The sequence below is a fragment of the Manacus vitellinus genome, unplaced genomic scaffold, assembly GCF_001715985.3.
Source record: "Manacus vitellinus isolate BGI_N305 unplaced genomic scaffold, ASM171598v3 ctg7180002434377_pilon, whole genome shotgun sequence".
NCBI lineage: Eukaryota > Metazoa > Chordata > Aves > Passeriformes > Pipridae > Manacus > Manacus vitellinus.
In genome coordinates, this window is record NW_021938615.1 from 1 (window position 1) to 14275 (window position 14275).

Genomic DNA, 14275 nt, shown 5'->3' on the forward strand with positions numbered 1-14275 from the left:
AACCTCGGGAGGGGGCTCGGCCGCGTTGGGCCCCCCCCCTCACTCCGGAAGCTGGGGAGCACCCGGGAGTGATTTTATAGTGTCAGGAGCTCTTAAACGGCTTCGTTGAAGGTCGGGCAGGAACGTTTCCATAGACGAAGCTGGGAGAGTAACGATTTTTTAAAAAATTATTTATTTATTTATATTCCCGGTGTGTGGGAGACCCCTCGAGAGAGCTTTTCCGTGCGCAGCAGCTTCAGGTGCGGCCCCGGGTAGGACCGAGGGGTCCCGGGTGTCGGGCACGGTCTGAAGGCTGTTTCCTTCTAAAAATAGTGCGTTGGTAGAGCACCAGTATCTAAATTTCATCGCTGAAAGCGCAGTGCGTTTGTATAAAGTTAAAACTAGCGCAGCCGAGCGTGGTTTATTTTTAGGTCTCTTGAGGATGTGTCATAAACATGCTAAAAATGCGATAAATCCCTTGAGAGGAAGGCTCAGAGGCGCAGTTTTGGGAAAAACGAGGACTGGTTAAAATAAAATAATAATCCACTTCGGAAGCAAAAATGCCGCCCAATAGAAGTCTGCTGTGTCCTAGATGAAGAAAAAGCTTAATCTTGGAGCTCATCGTTCTGCAGGAGGAGATCTTCTGAGATTTAAGCTTAAAATGTGTTTTTTACCTAAATTTTGAGACGTGCTCAGCGATTGGATTTGAGGTGGTAGCAGCTTTCCGGGGCTGCCTGCCTTGTGTGCAGTGTGTCTGCTGCTCCTGTTCCCCAGACAGACAGAATTCCGAATTCCTGAACGTGGCCTCAGTGCTCTCCCTGGACTGGGATTTCTTAAAGACACTGCGACTAATGGGACCGGTATTTCAGCTGTTAAAGGCACGTCCCTAAACGTTCATTTCCAAGTGTTAGAAAGTTAAAGCTTAATTACCAAGATGCCTGCTTTATCCCAAAGGATTTCCAAGCTTGGTTGTTTGAAAGGGCTTTTATATCTCAGGAATTGCGTTTGGTTTTGGTTGTGTTACTTCAGTGGTTTTGTTTTGTTTTGGTTTTTTTTTTTTATTATCTCGAAACCTGGTTTTGTGCTGTTTTATTAATTCCTGCTGACTCCTGCTGTTGAGAAGTGAAAGGGAAATCTAGAAGTCAGAAAAAACAGTTATTTCTTTGGGGCTTGAATCTCTCATATGTTGGGTTATAGTAGTAAAACCTCTTTGTTTTTTTTTTTTTGGAACTGATACTGTAACGTGGGAAGCAGTGAACAGCTGCTTGCTTAACAGAGCCACTGCTGACCAATTCTCACATCCCCCACCGACCCTCCCCCTGCCATGGGAGAGGTTTTTAATGGCTTAATTTTAGCTGAAGTTTATGGTTCTATTACCGGGATAAATTGCAGAGTTATTTAACCTGATTTTTCTCTGAATCCCTGTTGTTGTTTGTAGATTTGAGGTAGTTTGAGTAGGACATTGTGCAGCTGTGCAAAGTACCTGATCACAGGACGTTCAGGTCAAAGAGCTTGTAGAGGAAAAGAGCTGGATGGGTAAAATTTTTGATACCACTAATGAGGATATGGACAGATTTGATGAACCTCATCAGTCATTGAAGTGTTTCATTTCAATGACTGTGTTGCTGCTGTTTATCTTCGATAACTACCTTAGATAATAATTCACTGTCATTTGCATAACAAGCTTGTATTTGATTGCATCTCTGATAACTAGGGCTTTTTTATTATAAAAATTACTGCTTACCTAAATTAACATGATTTAAGGTGCTTTGGATGGTTCTTGTGGCCTAGGACACTCAGATGTACATTAGGTATACACCTGATTTTATATATATATATATATTGTTTTTGCTAACAAGAATTTTTTCGGTACCTTTTTTTCTAGTGTAGTATCTAAAATTTGCTACCTTTTATCTGCAATGTAAAAGTACGAACTTCCTTCTGTACTGAGGGTCTTTAGGACAGGTCTCTGCAAGAGAAGCTCCCTTCCTCTTGGGGATAGTCTGTGGTTATTCAGCTGTTACAGGTAACCAGTCCAACATTTGTGACATTCAGAAGCCTGCTGAGCATTGTAGGCAGTCTTTTTTGACTATCTATATTTGATACATTTATTACTATAAATAACTATTACTGTCCTTTTCCTAATTTTCAGGTGTGACTTTACTATTAATAATTACTTTTGCTTGCAGCCACACTAGGAAGTGTTGGGAAGAATACTGAGTTTAGGATAGGTGGAACGGTTCCCCCACTCCTGTGATAGGCATGTAAAGTTCATCCCAACAAAGATTTCAGTTATTTGATATGTTTTTATAAAGGAAAATAGCGATACGTTTGAGGGTAAAGCTTGGAGTGATTGCTTATGCTGGAAGACAGCGAGACACAAACTTATTTGCAATGTAGTATTAAAATAATGCAGAGGGACGTGGGGGGTTTTAACGTGAAGCCCTTGCTGCGGTGCCTTGTGATCCTCCTTCCCAGGTGGTTCAGGCTGTTCTGGGAGCTCGTAAACAGGGAGGAGGCTGCGGTGGGTGGGTGGTTGTTGCAGCTCCTGCCATGTGACTGCAGCCGGAGCCGGGGCAGGTGCTGAGCGAAGGCTGCGGCACGTTTGGTGGCAGCAGCCTGTGCCATGTGTGCTCATCATCTCTCACAGTTCCCCTGGCCAAGGAGGAAAAACATTTATTGGTTTGTTGTTGTGTTTTTTTTTAATCTATGTTTTTTATTACTGCTAGATTACATTAGTAGTTACAGTGTCGTTTTCCAAACTTCACCGCTAGTGGTGATGATAATGCAAATACTGAATAATTTACTGTTTGCCTTGTGCTGTTGACCAGTACAATGTAAATGCAGTTGCAACACTTGTTTCCTATCAGTTTTGTGTTTAATCTGATCTCACAGTTCTCTCAGTGCCAGTATTTGCAGTGTGGGATGAGCTGCCTTGTGTTAAGATGGTGCCCTCAAGCTCCTTTACTAAAGCAAGAAAATGTATAAATTGATGCCAATGTACTTTCCTATAATTTTTGCACTGTCTGTAGTATGAGGATTATTTTTTTCAAAACTAATAAAGGTTTTTGTGGCATTTTACCTGGACAGGAGGGGAAAGCAGACAGATGCATGTGAGTGCCCCATGGCTGCAGCTGCCTCAGTTCATTCACTTACTGCCAAGTGTAACTTGGAAGCATTCTTTAGGTAAGGAAGTTGCTTCAAAATACGTATTTTATAAACTTAATACACTTCTGTGTTGGATCTTTAAATTGCATCTCAGTGTTTTGTACTTTCAATCATAAGATTATTTATGTATTCTGTTTATATGTGTCCTGAACCTACCTTCTATTTGTTAGACACTGACAGCACTTGTGAAAATGAGTTCTGTGTCCTGCACAGACTCTGCTCCCTTCCCAGGAGAGAGAACACGTGGCACCTGTAGACTGTGCAGTGCAAGGCCACCATAAGTGACAGATTTCTTCAGGTGCCACCCACGAACAGAGTTGCTAATGAATACCAACTTTCTCATGCTAGACAAGCATGACTGTTCAGCTCTTAAATTCCCTGGTGTGTGAGCTGAGCAGCAGCATTCCTTGCACAGGTTGCAGGGCTTGAGTTGGATTTTGCAGAGGAGGTGGGAGCTGCTTCTCCCCGTTCATAAATAACACATGTACTCCAGCAGTGTTACACTTTACAGCTATAAAGCTGATATTAACTGAGTAGTTTTCCATAAGGTGATGATATGATCTGGGAGAATCTTAAAGCCTTGTGTCCCATCTTTTAAAGAAAAATAAAGAAGTTCAGCATTGGAAGGTTTCTAAAGATGTTATTACTGGTTGAACACAATACTTGGTAAACATCTTGCATTTCTAAATCTACTTTTAAAATCTGTCATGATTTAGTGAGGTGTGTGTTGCTGTTCCTGTAGCTTTCCCTTAAAACATCTTCAAATAATGTAAAATGGGGAACTGAATGTGGAGGTTTTGGGTGTATTTTCTTATAGCAGACCAAGATGCTCTTTCATAGTAAGATACAGGGTAGTTTTTCCATATTAGTACATGGGAGGATATTCATATATATGAATCTTTTTTCCAGAAACAGTTTAACTGACCAAAGTAGTTTTTTCACTTTTAAGATTATCATGATGCAGTAAACATACTTTTGGAGTAAGACTGAGTAAAGTTGAAAGCCAAGAGTCTTTACATTTCAAAGTATTAGAAATCATATCTTTAACTCTTCTGATTCATGTGGTTTTGGTATACAGCAAGCTGAAAAAATAAACACTTCTTACCCAGGTTTGTAATTTCTTTAGGTAATATTCAAGAATCCAGAGGTGTATCTGTGTTGCATAAGAGTGCTCATGTGACTAAAATTGTAGTTCAGAACTAGATTTTTGCCAATAATGACACCTTCCCATTAGTTAAATGATATTTTTCAGAAAGTGTTTGGTAAAACTAATCTGCTTGGCACATATTGTTGTTCTGCTTCCACATCTGCCCTGCAGAGCAGTGTGTCCTACTCATCTCTGTTCCAGAATTGATTTTAGTCCTCCCTGGGGGTTTCCCAGACACTGCAGAACAGTTTTAATTTGGTTGATGGCTTCACAGGTCGGTTCATCTTCTGGAACCCGTCCCTGCCTTCTGGTTAAGGACTCCATGCACACACACAGGATGACTCAACAGTGGGATGGATGTTCAGATACCAGAAAGGTGCTGGTAACTTGACAGGAACCTCCACATTCTTTGGGGTATGTGTGCCTGTAAACCTCTCAGTGAATAGTGCCTGGATTGTATCACATGGAACTATAATTTAGTGAACTTCAGTTGTGTTTTCAAATATATACTGCTTATAGTTTCAGTATTCAGAAGGAAACAAGCATTCATATTTCACAGTAAATACTGGGGCTTCATGTTTGGTAAAAAACTTTGATGCATGACCAACAGAACCTTTTTCTGGCTTTGCATCCCACAGCAAGTAAAATGAACTCATTTTGGTAGATTTAAAGGACTGCAGTATAAAATATAAAAAATTCTGGACATAACCAGTTGCTAAAGGATGTAGCAACAAGAACAAGTTCTGGCCATGTTCCATCAGGTCTTCATCCATCTGGAGTGGATGTGCTGCTTGTGGGCTGTAGCCTGACCTGTGGTTTAGGGGAATTCCCTTTCTGGTTGTTCTCAGATGCCAGAACTTCTTTGTGGGAGCCAAATCAGCACCCAAGTTATTTTTTAATAAGATAGCAAAAATTTCCATTTTTATCAGAAACTTATCTTTAACCAAGATGTTGCAGATCTACACGAGAACAGCAGTAGCAAAGAGAAGCTTCTCAGCCAACAGAATTTGTTAAATTTCATTTTTTAATCTGGACTTCAGGTTTAGCAAACAGCTAAATTTATAGTTCCTCTGGAGGAGGGAGGAGGAAAAACAAACAACAGGTATTTGACTCAAAAGGTGTTTAACCTTTGCTAAATTTAGCAAGGCTATGAGCAACTGCAAGAGTTGTGCAATGGTTAATTACTACATCCACACTTAATGCTTTGGAATGCCCATTCATTGTGTGACTTAAAGCACTCAAAAGTCATAAAAGATGGTTGTGTGGATGATAATTTGTTGGTCTAGTAGCAAAATGTTTATTCATGCTGAGATTGTATCTTCATTCCATTAGTAACACTGTTAATGTAAGCCACGTGTCTATTCAGGAAAGAAAACCTGTTGTTTAATATAATTTAAAGAGTATTGGTAGCTTAGCTTCATATATTGCTGATTCCAGTCATTAATGGAACTCTGAGTAGACTGAGTGAAGATTTATAACAACTGCTGAAATAAATTTCTTGGTGGTTGAGATAATTTGTCAGGAGGTTAAACAGTAGTAAAGCTGGTCATGTGAACAGCTCTTAATTAATTGGGTAGGTTGTTCTTTCCCACTTCCCTAAGAATGCACATGCTTTCTTTTCATGCAGGTGTGGGTTGGGTGTCAGACGCCTCATCAGCCAGACAGGTCAGGTTTTATAAGTTGGGGAAAAGGCCAGGGAAGTTTTTGATAGGATAGTATGTATTTTGGCAGCTGTTTCTGCAATACTGGGGACTGGGAGGGGGTGGATTTTTTTTTTCCCCCATAATGAGGATACTATGGAAAATTTTCAGACCAGAAAAAGCATTCTGTGAGAGTTGCCATGGAAGTTTGTTCAGTAAAAAAACTAGATAACGTACTCTGTTTGTTGAAAAACGCATTGGAAAATCCTTCAGACTGGTTGGGAAGAGAGAAGGTCTGGCTGAACATCTGATTAGTGGGACATTTGAGAAGGGGCCTCAACCTGCTGTGAAATGAAGTGGCATTTGAAACAAAGATTGTTGCTGAGAATTGAGTGAATCACAGAATTCAGTCCAGAATGTCTTGGGTAGGTTGTGCTGCTTCAGCCTGGGAAAGCAGAGCTTTTCCTTAGGCTGCTCTTTACTGAGCTCTGGCTCGTGTGGCAGTTGGCCCTCAGTGAAGCAGATCCATGCAGTTTGCTGAATTCCAAGGTCACTGTCCTTTCTCCTGCTGAAAACCAGCACGTGAACTTCACTTACTTTGCCCTGCTTTGATAAGTGACCTCTGAAGTTTTTTGTTGTTAGTTGTACAAACATTTTCCCCCTGCCTGACATGATTTAAAAGAAAAAAAAAAAGGCAAAGGGAAGGTGGGCAAAACTTTTCAATCTGACTCTGACATGCCTGTCCCAGGTTTATCTGTTTAAATAGAGTTTATGAATTAGGTTCTGTAGTTGATAAACTTTTTAGGAATCATTAGTAGATTCCGTAGTTTGGCTGCTGAGTTTAAATTTAAACTGAAACAGCTTTTTACTGCTAAATTAAATTGCTGTTATACTTCTTTTTCCCTACAAAGTGCTTTATGTACTGTGAAGTACTAACACATGAAACTATACCTAGTAAATTAACAAACCCAAGTTCTCCAGATTCAAATCAGGTTGTACAAAATAAAAGGTACTGAGAGAGAAGGTCCTTGCCAACATCTGTGCACTGGATATGGACATATGGACATGCTTCTTTTCAGAGTAACATGCTATATTTAAACTTTATTGCCTTGTTATCTCTTCCTGTGTTTCCACTGCCCTGTCTCCCTTCCTCCCCTAATATCCTGTATTTTTCTAGAGCCCTGCTGTGCGTGAGCCCTTCCAGGAAACTGCCGTTTGAACACATCGGATCGTTACAGCCCCTGAAACTTCCACGATGAAGAGAGCTGGGCAGAGAGTTGTGGTTGGAACTGAAGCTCCTCACACATCACAGACAAGCAAAAAACAGAAAACTAGTTCATATGGCTCAGTGTTTGGTGAATCTGCCCTATGCACCTCGATGGACTGGGGCAGCCTCCCCCACCACGTGATCCTGCGTGTTTTCCAGTTCCTCACTCTGGTGGATCGAGCCAGGGCGTCTTCTGTTTGCCGAAGGTGGAATGAGGTTTTTCACATCCCAGATCTCTGGAGGAGATTTGAATTTGAACTCAGCCAGCCAGCCACTTCTTACTTAAAGTCTACCCACCCAGACCTCATTCAGCAGATTATCAAGAGGCACGCTGATCACCTGCAGTACGTCAGCTTCAAGGTAAGCCTGGAACTGCATCTGCTCTGTCACCTTACTGTGTGCAGGGCATGCAGCTGCTCTGTGCCAGCTGCATTAAGGGTTGGACCTGGGAAGTCTTGCTCTTGCAGCAATTTATTTCCACATGCACAGGCAGCTTCCTTCAACTTTCCACACTCTGATCTCTACAAAGTAAAGAAAGAGCTGTTGTCATGCAAGGCAGAGGAGAGAAGGTGAGATGAAACAGAGACTTGTCCAAAGTCACTCTTCAGGCTAAGGAATTGAGAACCAGTTCATTATTTAAGATGCAAAGATATTGTCCATGCAGATAAAATGGATTAAATCTAGACTTTGCCAAGTCTTTTTTGGGCTCCAAGAGTTGGCATTTAAAAAAAATATGTATCACTGCCTGTTGTAGCACCAGTACTGTTACAGGACTGTAATAACATGAGGTTATTTGAAGAGAAGGCTCAGATTTAAGGTCTCTGTTCATACTAGAAATGCCCAGCAGTCATACTCAGGAAAATTTTCCTGAACTTTCCTGGACTTGTTCTTATCTTGAAATTTCTGATTAATGCTGCACTTTGTCCCTGTGGTAATTGCAGGCTGGAGCAGCACAGCTGACCAGGTGTGGAACTTGCAGTCTTGGGTATCCATGGTGCTGTTTTTTCAGTAATACTGAAGAATGACTTCATTATTTTAAAATTGCTTTTACAGGTTGATAGTAGTACTGAGTCAGCAGAAGCAGCTTGTGACATCCTTTCTCAGCTGGTGAATTGTTCAATCAAGACACTGGGTTTAATCTCTACAGCAAAGCCAAGCTTCATGAATGTCTCTAAGGTAATGTTCTACAAACTGTAACGAGGTACTTTGGGCTCATCACTGTGTCCACTTATCCTTGTTTTATTACAGGGAAACAATAAATCAGAGTGGATGAGTTAATTACTGAGTGTAAAGTTGACTTCTGTCATGTGCAGCAGCGTGTTTTTAAACAAAGATCCCCTATGTTCATGTTCAAATAAGCCTTTCTTTGTTGCACAAGAAAGGGAATGACTAAGAAGTGATTATTTTTCTACTTTCTGTGTGTGCAGAATGTGAGGTTGGGAAGCTGAAGTTCTGCCCATCTTTTCATAAGACTTTTTTTCCTTCCCTCCATTTCTCCAAACAGGCTCATTTTGCTTCAGCACTGACAGTAGTTTTTGTAAACTCCAAGTCATTATCATCAATCAAGATAGATGACACACCAGTTGATGATCCTTCCCTGAAGGTTCTTGTTGCTAACAACAGTGACACTCTAAAACTGCTAAAAATGAGCAGCTGTCCTCACGTTTCACCTGCTGGTGAGTAGTGAATATATGTGACAAACGGAGTTGTAAAGTATCAAAACAATAATGGGAACACACACACAAAATCCCTGATCCATGAATCAACTACTGCTTGGTGGGATAAAGGAGATTAAAGGAGTGTCAGTAATGGCTTTGCAAGGTGCTCTGAGTGTGTACAAATTGCACAAACTAGTGGTGAAGACTGGGAGTGTTTTCAGTTTCTGTAGGGCCCTCGTGTGTCTGGATCTGGATCTGAACTCACTGGTTGGTGAAGGGCTCACTGCCTTTGGAATACTCCCTTGCTAGAAAGTTCAGAGGGCTTTTGGGTCCCACTTTCTTTTCTCCTGAAACCTTAATGCTAGGGAAAGGGAATCTGGGACTGGTCTATCTCCTGTATTCTTTTCTGGAGTCCACAAAAGGTGATTTAATCTGTGTACTTTGTATTCCAGCAGATGAAGAGCAGTTATGTTGTTTATGTCTTAATTCTCGAAAGGCTCTGTTTTAACTGTTAAACAAGGTTGCTGGTGGTGATTTAAACAGTGTAGATGTAAGTTGAAGGAAGAAGGGAAAAGTGTCGACTTCAGCTGCATCTGACCTAATTTCAGTTGCTGCTTCAAAGCTGCATAGGGAAGGGCAAAGAGGACGATAAGCAGATCCAATATGAGTATGACTAGTTAGACTTGGGTCTTTTACTGATAAATGTTGATGGCCAGAACTCTGTAAAATGCTGTGGATATCTAGAACTTCAGTATTTCAGGGCTTTTGGATATAAGCATGAAAACTCAAGCCAATAGAATCAGTACTTGCTTGAGCTTTACAGTGAACAACTGTGCTCATATTTGCTTTTCATTTTACAGAGTTAATTTTTCTTGTTCCTCAGGCATTCTTTGTGTCGCTGATCAGTGCCACGGACTTAAGGAGCTGGCTTTGAACTACTACATCTTAAGTGATGAGCTTCTGCTGGCTCTGTCGAGCGAGAAGCACGTCGACCTCGAGCACCTTCGCATCGACGTCGTGAGCGAGAACCCCGGGCAGGTGGAATTCCACACCATCAAAAAGCAAAGCTGGGACGCTCTGGTCAAGCACTCCCCCAAAGTGAACATCGTGATGTACTTCTTCCTGTACGAGGACGAGTTCGACGTGTTCTTCCGGGAGGAGACGCCGGTCACACACCTGTACTTCGGGCGCGCCGTCAGCAAAGCGCTGCTGGGCCGCATCGGCATCAACTGCCCGCGGCTCATCGAGCTGGTCGTGTGCGCCAACGGGCTGCAGCCCCTGGATGCTGAGCTCATCCAGATCGCCCAGCGCTGCAAGAACCTCACGGCCATGGGCCTGGGGGAGTGCGAGGTGACCTGCAGGGGCTTCGTGGAGTTTGTGAAGGTGTGTGGGGGCAGGCTCACCCAGCTGTCCATCATGGAGGAGGTGCTGATCCCAGACAGCGATTACAGCTTGGACCGGCTGCATTTGGAGGTCTCCAAGCACCTCGGCAGGATGTGGTTTCCTGATATGATGCCAACGTGGTAAATTCTCTCTCCGTTTGTGGATAAAGGGGTGAAATCAGGGTGTTGCTTTCTATGCAGATAAGGAATTTCAAAAGGAAATGTGAAAACTTACTTCCAGATTTGAGTTTTTCTACCTTGAGAACCTCTGGTAGACTAACAGCAAAACACTCTAGAATATTAATTGTATATTGAAATAGAAGATAGATTAAAGTGTACTTAACAGTTCTGTGGTTTACAGGTGCTTCAAACTTCAGTGAACTTGGGCTTCTCTGAACTTCAGTTTAAATGTTCTGTTCACTTTAAAGTAGTTTTTTTCATGTCTTTGTTTAATCTTTCTGATGTAGTCAGAAGAGGAATAGGGTAACTTTTTTCCTTTAGGAAATCAATCTTTATGGAAAGCTGTATACAACTTGGAGTACAGTATTATTTGTCATGATGTTTTATATAGCTTTTTTTATAAATATTCATGTTTTAATTGTAAAAGCTTGTACATTAAAATACACTAGCCCAGGTTAATCAGATGTAATCTAGTTTAAACTCACGGTATTATATTAAAATTTTAATAAGCTGAAACTGTAAAGTTTTTTTGTAAGCATTAAATTGCACTTTAAATAATTCTGTCACAGTAGTGAAGCTGTTGAGAGTGCATTGTACAGTATGTTGGTTTTGTCCTATGCATTAAAAGGGAGAGAAAGAGACTTTGTTAAAATTAATGAATGTAAAAGTTTGTAGCTGGATTGACTGCTTGAGTGAGTAATAAGGCACTTTGGAAACTGTTGGGATATAAGGAATAGCTTTGGATTTGGTCTTTCAGACTGTCTGAAATGCTGTTCCATGTTTTCATAATTGAGAGATAAGAAGGATTTCATAAATGTGGCTGGTGAGAAGGAAGGAACAAATGGAATAGAGTTGTCTTTGATCCCTCTCTGTGTGGAATCCAGGATTTAGAGCACTTAAATTACTTGTCACTGACAGGCCAGGATGGCCTGTAGTGATCTTGGCTGTGCTGTAAGCCCTGATTTCTAGAGAAAGGATTGCTGGAGGTGATCCTGAAATATTTAATTCAGGACTGTTTAATACTTGTTGCTACTAATTGTTTTTTAAGAAAGAAGATTTTAATATATTTATTTTCTTAAAAGGGGAGAGGCATGGTGAGTTGATGTAAATTAGAGTCTGTATTTTTGTGTTGACATTTTGCTCACTGTAAACTAAAACTCATTGTATATAAATTTTGCTGTAATCACTTTCATGCTGTACCTGGTCTGTCTTCCTGTTGATAATGAGAATTCTACATTAATTAGCTGGTGGTGTTTGTCACTGTCATGGTTTAACCCTGGCTGGCAGCTCAGCCCCACACACCCAGTGGGGTGGGGGAGAGACTGGAAAGGGTAAAAGTGAGAACTTGTGGGTGGATATGAAGACATGAGGGGGTAGCTAGTTTGCATTTTAGCTGATTTTTCAGGCTCTTTTTAGAAAGCTTATAACTAATCATTGCTAATTCCCCAATTCCCTCCAACAAAAACTCAAATCTTTTTCCCTTGTGTGAGCCTCCACTAGAGACACTGCTTGTGTAACTCACAAAGAAATGAATCAGTAATAGCATAGACTTTTTCATGAGGAGAAAAAACAACTGTTGGATGCTGAGATGAATTTATTTAGAATTTGCTGCATTTCCATTTCACTCTCTTCGCCCTTTCCCCCTTTCGAGATTGCTTGTAGGATCCGAGTGATCGCAGTTCTCAATGTGGATGTGAGAGGTGATGCCAGGAAATACTCTTTGCATTGGCAGCATTTTCCCAAGGACTTGTCCCTTGGAAATTGCACCGTTGTATCTTATGGGATGGATGCAGAGTAGTTTTACACAGAACCCTGGTGGAAGAAAGGAGGGAAAATGTCAGGTGAGTGATGAAGCGTTTGTTTTTCTGTACTAACTCTGTTTCAGAAATATTAACAATTTCCGTCTTAGCCTTTCCACTGAGATAGCAATAGTGAAAATACCAAAATAGCAAAGGCATTATGGTCATAAAAAATAAGTAGTGGTTGAAGTCATTGACTTGGTGGAAGAGGGAAGATGGAAGGCAGGGAAAAGGTGGGAATTGCTGCTTTAGTAAAGGGTAGGGCTCAAAGACACTCTAGCGTTGTAGCAGGAGCAAAAAGTTCTGTGAGTAGGTGGATAGAAGAAGACATTTACCTTGCTGAAGTGCTTGGTAGCTGCAAGGTCACACATCCTGTGTGACCTCAGAGACATTAAATGAAGAGTGGCCGTTTACCTGAGCCTTGGATTTGGACTCCGTCATCGATGGCGTTTCCGTTGTGGAAGAATTTGACAGGCCCGGAGAGCTGCCCGGAGAAGGGAGCGTACACGGTGGCCCCGTCAGCACAGATCACATCCACTGCCCTGTGCTTCCCTTTGCCATTGCGCCTGGAAACAGGGATGGGATTAGAGACATCTCTTGTTAGAGAGGGAGAGCAGGCAGCACGGGGTGATCCCTGGAAATGGGTTGTTAGGATGGAAATAGTGTCAGACAGGCTGAAGGATCCGTAAAGGATTTTTGGTGGTTTAATAGGGTGGGTGACCTGTTAGGGCTGGAGAAAAAGCCTTTCTTCCAAGTCTTAAATAGAACTGTGGAGTCACAGAAAGTTTGGTTGTGTGAAGGACATCAAGTCAGGACTGTTCCCAACACCAGGTCAGGCACAGCTTAGTCGGAGCGATAAAAACCTCCAAGCAGAGAAGTGTTATCAACAATGTGTGCGGCCTAAAAGTTTGCTCATGTCCAACCCAAACCTTCAAAGCTGTGATTCTTAAGTGACTTAAACAGCGTTCAACTCTTATTTCAGTGGAGGAACAACACAACCCCACGTGTTCCCATGGCACGGTTACCTCGGAGCTCCGTAGTATCCGCAGCCGTACTTATCACAGCCCCTTATCTCGTTGGTGGGATTCCCAGCACACACCGTGGCCCAGCCGCTGTCTCGTTGTGGCAGTGGTGGGACATCTTTGAAACACAGAAACACAGCACATCAAAGTTAGCTTTCTGATTGTTTTAAGCCTGGCATGTTTGTGACTGCTGTGTTTTAATGCAGTTGGGTAAGAACATGTTGGAATTACATCCCATGTGGGCAGTCAGATTTCCCTCCACAGGATTTGTCATCTTTACAGGAAATGTAAGTAGAATGTACAACTAAGCTGGATAGTAATATCTCAGACATGCTTTAGAGACAAAAATTCAAAGAGAGAATCACAGGTCCTTGAGTGCAACTCTACTCCTGTTCTGGGCTGCTTTTTTCATTTTTGGGGGTTTTTTTACCGGGCGTAAGCAGGTGGGTAGGATCGGAGTGGTCGCAGTTCTCGACGTGGATATGAGAAATAATGCCAGGAAACACTTTCTGCATGGGCAGCATTCTCCCAAGCTGTTGCCCCCTGCGGATTTGGCCATGGTACCGGATGGGGTGAATGCAGACGAGCTTCACGCAGTAACCTGGAGGAGACGGGAGAGGAAGGGAGGTCAGGAAACATCAGCTGCCTCTGCTCCTTGGGAAAGCAAGAAGCATTCCCTGCCAGCCTCTTACTGGAGACTGTAAGGATGAAGCAGAAATGTCATCAAGGTACCAGCAACCGTGAAATCAAAATTACTGGATTTGCTGTGGAAAAGAGGAAAAAAGGGAGCTGGAAAACAGGGACAGGAAAACATCCTCTCAGCAAAGCTGAGGGTGTACTTCCGATGCTTTATTTTTACTGTTTCCTTTTTGTTATTATTATTTGGGGTTGTTGTTTTCCTGCTACATGTTTTCTAACTCCTTTCTTCCCTCCTCTCTGGGAAAAGCATAGGAAAGGACTGCATCCTGCTGATGTGCTGCCTTCCAAAATTTCAGCGTGCTAGAGAGGGTGTGACACTAATCAGCACTGTGCT

At 42.0% G+C, this 14275-nt stretch overlaps 2 protein-coding genes across 2 annotated transcripts; one reads left to right on the forward strand and one right to left on the reverse strand.

Moving 5' to 3' along the window:
• The first annotated feature begins 3051 nt into the window (after nt 1–3051).
• LOC103755620 (F-box/LRR-repeat protein 21) lies at nt 3052–11613 on the forward strand. Its single transcript, XM_029958801.1, has 6 exons — nt 3052–3165; nt 4569–4708; nt 7112–7561; nt 8255–8377; nt 8706–8877; nt 9743–11613. Exons 3-6 carry the CDS (start codon nt 7190–7192, stop codon nt 10384–10386), a joined length of 1311 nt encoding a protein of 436 aa, XP_029814661.1. The 5' UTR covers nt 3052–3165; nt 4569–4708; nt 7112–7189; the 3' UTR covers nt 10387–11613.
• A 401-nt stretch (nt 11614–12014) lies between these two features.
• Nucleotides 12015–13843, reverse strand: LOC115307306 (myeloid protein 1; the record flags this gene model as incomplete). The annotated part of the gene is made up of 4 exons (XM_029958797.1): nt 12015–12233; nt 12635–12786; nt 13246–13360; nt 13673–13843. Coding segments are annotated over 4 exons (629 nt in total), but the record flags the coding sequence as incomplete, so codon positions are not given.
• Between the last annotated feature and the right edge of the window lie 432 nt (nt 13844–14275).

Bases quoted from the DNA above. Each gene is read 5' to 3' on its own strand.
- LOC103755620 (XM_029958801.1), top strand. From the start codon at position 7,190: ATGAAGAGAGCTGGGCAGAGAGTTGTGGTTGGAACTGAAGCTCCTCAC. The intron at 8,378-8,705 runs GTAATGTTCTAC...TTCTCCAAACAG, and splicing joins GCTTCATGAATGTCTCTAAG to GCTCATTTTGCTTCAGCACT. The intron at 8,878-9,742 runs GTGAGTAGTGAA...CTTGTTCCTCAG, and splicing joins TCCTCACGTTTCACCTGCTG to GCATTCTTTGTGTCGCTGAT.